Below are 5,712 nucleotides of genomic sequence, written 5' to 3' on the forward strand. Positions count from 1 at the left end.
TTATAGCTTTTGAATAGGTTTACTAGGAGGTTAACAAAGGATTTTTATTGCATCTCCAGAGACCAAAAGAGTGACGAAGAAGATTTACTCCAATTATGTCCTGTTTCATAGCATGCATGCCGGCTCTAGTACACTTAATGGAATCATCTCTAAATCACATTTAGATACATTTTGTTAAAGTATAACATGTCATGCAAATGTGTCTTTATGATCATAGATATTACTTCATCCTGCTGTAGGTCTCTCTCTGCGACTCAGAAGACAGAGTTTGCAGCCTTATGCTGGAGAATCAAGCCAGGGAATACAGTGGAAGGCTACAGCTGACCCCTGGAAGCCAGGGCTAATAGGAAGGCTTCCGCCTCTTTCTAAAGCATGGTCACTGTTGGAGATGTTGGGATGAAGTCGAGTTGAGGTGTGGCTGATGCCTTCCTTCTCCTCCTGGGGGTCGGGCCTCTAGCACCCAAATGTGTTGCAAGGCCCTCACCGAGCACGTGCGCCACAGGGATTCAAGATACAGGGCCCTGTGGGCTTGTCACATGCATTGGTTGTAGTGCAGGGGTTGCAGGGGAGCCTGTGGACGGAAAATCATTGGAGCAAGTTAGAGTAAAATGAGCTGAAGAGATAGGAAAACACTAAAAGGGCTTTGTGTAAGAATATTGTTCTTCCTTGGACTGCCTCCAAACAAAAGCTTGAGATTATATATTTATTTTCATCAAGAAGACTATTCATCTCCACAGCAACCTCACATGCCCCAAGGAAAATAATTACTAGCCCCACACTCACTTGCAGTCCTCGCTCTCCAGCAGACTCCGGTACGTGTTGATCTCACACTCCAGCCGGGCACGCACGTCCAGCAGCACCTGGTACTCCTGGTTCTGCCGCTCCAGGTCACAGCGGATCTCCGCCAGCTGGGACTCCACGTTGCTGATCATGCTCTGCACCTGGGACAGCTGGGAGCTGTAGCGGGCCTCGCTCTCCGTCAGTGTGTTTTCCAGGGAGTCTCGCTGTGGTGGGGAAGATCAGGAATGTCAGAGAGCTGCTCCTTCAAAGCCTTCCTTCATAGGACTCCAAGGAAGTCACAGCTCCAAGAGCTAAGGAGAGCGTGTGGTCCCAAGGGCAGTCCCGGGACTCTGCCTCCCAACGTCCCATCGCTCACCAGCAGGGCTGAACAAGACACACCAGGTTGTGCTGGGCCTGCAGCTCGATCTCCAGGGCGTTGACCGTGCGTCTCAGCTCGATGATCTCTGCCTGGTAGGACTGCAGCTGCTCCGAGCTGGACACCACCTGCTTGTTCAGCTCCTCGGTCTGAAACACCCAAGGGGAGAAAGGATCAGCCCCTGCCTCCAGGGCCCTGGGGTGGTCCTCGGGTCCTGAGTGACTGCGTGCTTAGATGCCCACCTGCGTGGCGAACCACTGCTCCACTTCCCTGCGGTTGGTGTCCACCAAGGCCTCATACTGACTCCTGGTCTGGTTCAGGACCTGGTTGAGGTCCACAGCGGGGGCAGCGTCCACCTCCACGTTGAGGCGGTCTCCCAGCTGGCAGCGCAGGGTGTTGACCTCCTGATGGAGAAAGGGCAACATTTTAAATCCCACAAAGGATCTTGCTGCTCTCCTTAAGAGAATGCAATTCAACTTCTGATCATTCTTAGGTTTTCAAGAAATTTTTGTTCTCTCTGATCCTCTCATTAACCAGGATCCATATTCAATGACTAATCTGCATGCTTCACTTTTTACAAAGTACTCTCAAGCCCAGGATCTCTCTCTGCTCTTTGTATTCCATCCACCACTCCTCATCTAGAGAGATTGAGTAATTTGGGCTCAGAGGTGATACACGGCAAGCCATGATTTAAACACTGGTCCCCAAATGCCCAGTTCAGTGTTTTTGCTAGTTTATGTATGGCCTCATATGGTTCTCTTAAGCATGGGTAATAAAAAGAAGAGAGTCTGGCTAAAGAGGAAATACAGGCCAGGCGCGGTGGCTCAAGCCTGTAATCCCAGCACTTTGGGAGGCCGAGGCGGGTGGATCACGAGGTCAAAAGATCGAGACCATCCTGATCAACATGGTGAAACCCCGTCTCTACTAAAAATACAAAAAATTAGCTGGGCATGGTGGCACGTGCCTGTAATCCCAACTACTCAGGAGGCTGAGACAGGAGAATTGCCTGAACCCGGGAGGCGGAGGTTGCGGTGAGCCGAGATCGCGCCATTGCACTCCAGCCTGGGTAACAAGAGCGAAACTCCGTCTCAAAAAAAAAAAAAAAAGAGGAAATACAGAACGCTTACTTCAAAATCTGCCATCCTCGCAGAGAAGAGACTTAAAGGGTGATTTGTCAATTCCACCAGCATAGATTTTGCTGAAGGCAGTAACTATCCGTTCACTTCACTGCTAAGCATAGCTTGGTACTTAGGCTTAGGTGGATTTCAGACAACTTCGAATTCAACCTCATCTCTACCACTTAATGCATTGCTTTAGAAGCTTCTTGAAGCCTCAATTTCTTCATCTTAAAATGAGAACTGCCTCCGGAGTTCTACAGCACTCAGCACAATGTTTGGCATATACTAAGCACTTGATTAATATTGTCACTGTTTACATGGTTCTCGGATTGCTGGTTGCATAAAATACATGTTTTCTTTTTTGTCCAACTGACTAAGCCATGACAGTGAGTGTTCTGCTCAAGGCTGTTTCCAAGCAACACTGAACAGCAGAAGAGCTCTGGATAGGAACGAGGAGAGTTGCCTTTTGTTCCAGCTCAGCCCCCTTCCTCGTGGGCCTGTGCCCTCCTGGTTTCTCCAGCTACAAATGGAGAATTGGAATAAAAGATTGCTACAGCGTGCACCCTAACCTGGGTGCCAGAGAGGCTGTGGCTGCTGCCTTGTTACTCAACGTTCCTCATTACTGGGCTTGCCAACTTCCTCACTCTCCTTCCTGCCTCTGGCAGAAAAATCCTAATCTCATGTCACGGATCTTTAAGTTACTCATCTCTACATATCCCTTTCTGTATGTAGAATGACTTCCTCGGCTAATTGAGCCTCTACTGACAGCCTGTCCTGGATCCTGTGGCGGTTGTGAAACAGGCCCCGGCGAGTCTGAGCCCATCACTCTTCAGGGAATTCACCTGCTCGTGGTTCTGCTTGAGGCAGAGCAGCTCCTCCTTCAGGGACTCCACCTGGGCCTCCAGGTCAGACCTGCACAGGGTCAGCTCATCCAGGATCCTGCGCAGGCCGTTGATGTCCGACTCCACCAACCGCCGCAGGGACAGCTCTGTCTCATATCTGTGATCATAGGAGGGTCAGGGACAGGGTAAGCAGGAACAGGCTTGGCCTTGATGCTGCTTTAGTTTGGTTTGTCAGGCAATTAGAAATTAGGGTTTGTAGTTTTTATAGCCATCTCTTTTGTTTAGGTTTTCAGCATCAAGCAGTAGTTTCTGGAGGAAAAGGCACTGGTCATTTTATTTTTAAAGATCCAGCGGACAGACTCCTGTATTCCCAGCTACTCAGGAGGCTAAGGAGGGAGGATTGCTTGAGCCCAGGAATCTAAGGATCTGAAGTTACAGGGAGCTCTGATTGTACCAGTGCCCTCCAGCCTGGGTGACAGAGAAAGACCCTGTCTCTAAAAAAAAAAAAGAGAAAAAAGCCAGTGGATTTAGGATAAAAGCTGATAAACTCTAAGATTTCCAAAATAATATGCTTCCCACATTCTGTATTCTCATGAATGGGTTCTGTGCATAGGAGAACATCAGGGACCAGGATGTCTACACTGACTCACAGTATGACTGGGGCTGCCACTCTACGGAGGAGAAGCAGAGGTGAAGGCAGTCTAGAGCCTGGGGAAAGGCTCTCAGCTACGGTGTGCAGTGGCTCTGTGAATCTTGGGGAAAGCATCTAGAACATAGCTCAGTCAATGTGTGTTTAGCTTGTGTTGACAACAGGCTAAAGGGAAGGAGAACAGCCAGAGAAGAGGAATAAAGAGCAACAGCCCGCCTGCCCACTCACTTGGTCCTGAAGTCGTCTGAGGCCAGCTTGGCATTGTCGATCTGCACCACCAGCCTGGCATTCTCAGACTTGCCGCACAGGATCTAGAAGACCCAAAACGTTCAAGAATGAGCAAGGACCTCGTCATTTTTCACCAATGGCAGTCCTTACTAATTCACTTCCTTGGAAGGATCAGGATGAGAAATCATTGTCTATCTTATTAAATGCTTTCCATATACAATAGGTACTCAATGACTATTTCCAAAATTATATTTGGAAAAAGAACATCAAAGTTTGCAAAAAGTATAAGTAGATAATCTTTTTTCTTTCCTCATGAGCAATACTGAGAAGCTGATAATAATAATAGTTGACATTTATGAAAAACACCTACTATGTTTCTGGCATGATAGTAGGAGCTGAGGACACAAATTTCGCTAAGTGCTTGATCCTGCCCTCAAGAAACCTTCAATCAAGTGGAATAGATAAATAGGTAAACTAGCAAGTGCAACGGGCTGGATCAGGGAAGAAGCCACCTGCTCCCAGATGTCCCAGACAGCTGGGACTACTTTGTCCTAGGTAATTTCCAATCTTCCTGATTTTGGCCAAACATTTTAGGCTCTCACTGGACACTGTGCACCAGAAAAAGCCCAGAGGCATGAAGGTGAGGACGATAAAGTCAGGGTAAGTAGGAACCCAGAAGAGAGGCAGCCAGCAGTCCAAGCAGCCAAAAGCTCAGATGAGGGAGAGAGGAAACCACCCAATCTTTACAAAAGAGTCCGTTTCCCCAGCTTCCTTTGGGCTCAGTCCTTTTCTCTCACCTCAAGGATAATCATCTGGAGCTTGGCAAGTGCAGGGAAGCATTCAGAGGTCATCTTTAATTACAGCTCTTTTATGCAAAGTGCTGCTACCTCCACATAGACTAACACTATGCAAATATTTAGACCTAACAGTCCCAAGCCTAAGATTAGATGGGCCCTCAAGAAAACAAAATAAAAAGGCCAGTGTTCAGCTTTTTATTCACATCAAGAGCTCACATTGTTTCTCCATCAGGGCTCAGATTCTCTCCTGACAACTTCCTGCTAGGGGCACTGTGTCGCCCACCCCCTCACCTTCTGCTGGAGCTCCTCGATGGTCTTGAAGTAGGACTGGTAGCTGGGGCACAGCAAGGGCTCCTGCTGCTGGGACCGCTCCCGGATGAGGCGCTCCAGCTCCGCGTTCTCCCGCTCCAGCTGACGCACCTTCTCCAGGTAGCTGGCCAGGCGGTCGTTCAGGAACTGCATGGTCTCCTTCTCGCTACCATTGAAGGATCCCTCGCAGAACCAGTTGCAGTTGCTCACGTTGGCGGGGATGTTGCAGGCCCCGGGTAGGGTGCAGCCGTGGCAGCTGGGGGGCACACAGGGCCGGGACGAGCAGCTGGTGCGGCAGCTCGGGCTGGGCAGGCAGCAACTGTAAGACATGGTGCTGGGAGGGAGGGAGGAAGGGAGTGCCCAGCTGAAGACAGAGTCCAAAATCTCCAAGCTGCAGAGCAGTGGGTCTCCTTGCTCTGGAGAGCATTTATACCTCGTCTGTGGAGGGTGTGGACATGTAACACCCACCTCCTTTTTTTTTTTTTTTTTTTTTTTTTTGGCTTATTTGGTGATTGTCAAAAGCTCTTCCCTCCATTTGTTATGTTTCTTTAGAAGAGTCTCTCCTCTCATAAAAGACTTTACTTGGGCTTCTCACTAAGTCAGGACTCCTCTT

At 48.9% G+C, this 5,712-nt stretch overlaps 1 protein-coding gene across 1 annotated transcript; it reads right to left on the reverse strand.

Annotated features, from left to right (window-relative positions):
* Positions 1-5,485, reverse strand: KRT33A (keratin 33A). The gene is made up of 7 exons (XM_010330640.3): positions 5,082-5,485; positions 3,994-4,076; positions 3,117-3,273; positions 1,399-1,560; positions 1,180-1,305; positions 784-1,004; positions 1-571 (listed from the first exon to the last, which is right to left on the reverse strand). Exons 1-7 carry the CDS (start codon positions 5,427-5,429, stop codon positions 481-483), a joined length of 1,188 nt encoding a protein of 395 aa, XP_010328942.2. The 5' UTR covers positions 5,430-5,485; the 3' UTR covers positions 1-480.
* Between the last annotated feature and the right edge of the window lie 227 nt (positions 5,486-5,712).

The sequence above is a fragment of the Saimiri boliviensis genome, chromosome 17, assembly GCF_048565385.1.
Source record: "Saimiri boliviensis isolate mSaiBol1 chromosome 17, mSaiBol1.pri, whole genome shotgun sequence".
Classification (NCBI taxonomy): domain Eukaryota; kingdom Metazoa; phylum Chordata; class Mammalia; order Primates; family Cebidae; genus Saimiri; species Saimiri boliviensis.

What these genes read in the sequence shown, in the direction of transcription:
- KRT33A (XM_010330640.3), bottom strand. Translation starts at nt 5,429, where the DNA reads ATGTCTTACAGTTGCTGCCTGCCCAGCCCGAGCTGCCGCACCAGCTGC. An exon ending in AGCAGTGGTTCGCCACGCAG is followed by an intron (nt 1,306 to 1,398) that starts GTGGGCATCTAA and finishes TGGGTGTTTCAG; the next exon opens with ACCGAGGAGCTGAACAAGCA. An exon ending in CTGGAGAGCGAGGACTGCAA is followed by an intron (nt 572 to 783) that starts GTGAGTGTGGGG and finishes TTCCGTCCACAG; the next exon opens with GCTCCCCTGCAACCCCTGCA.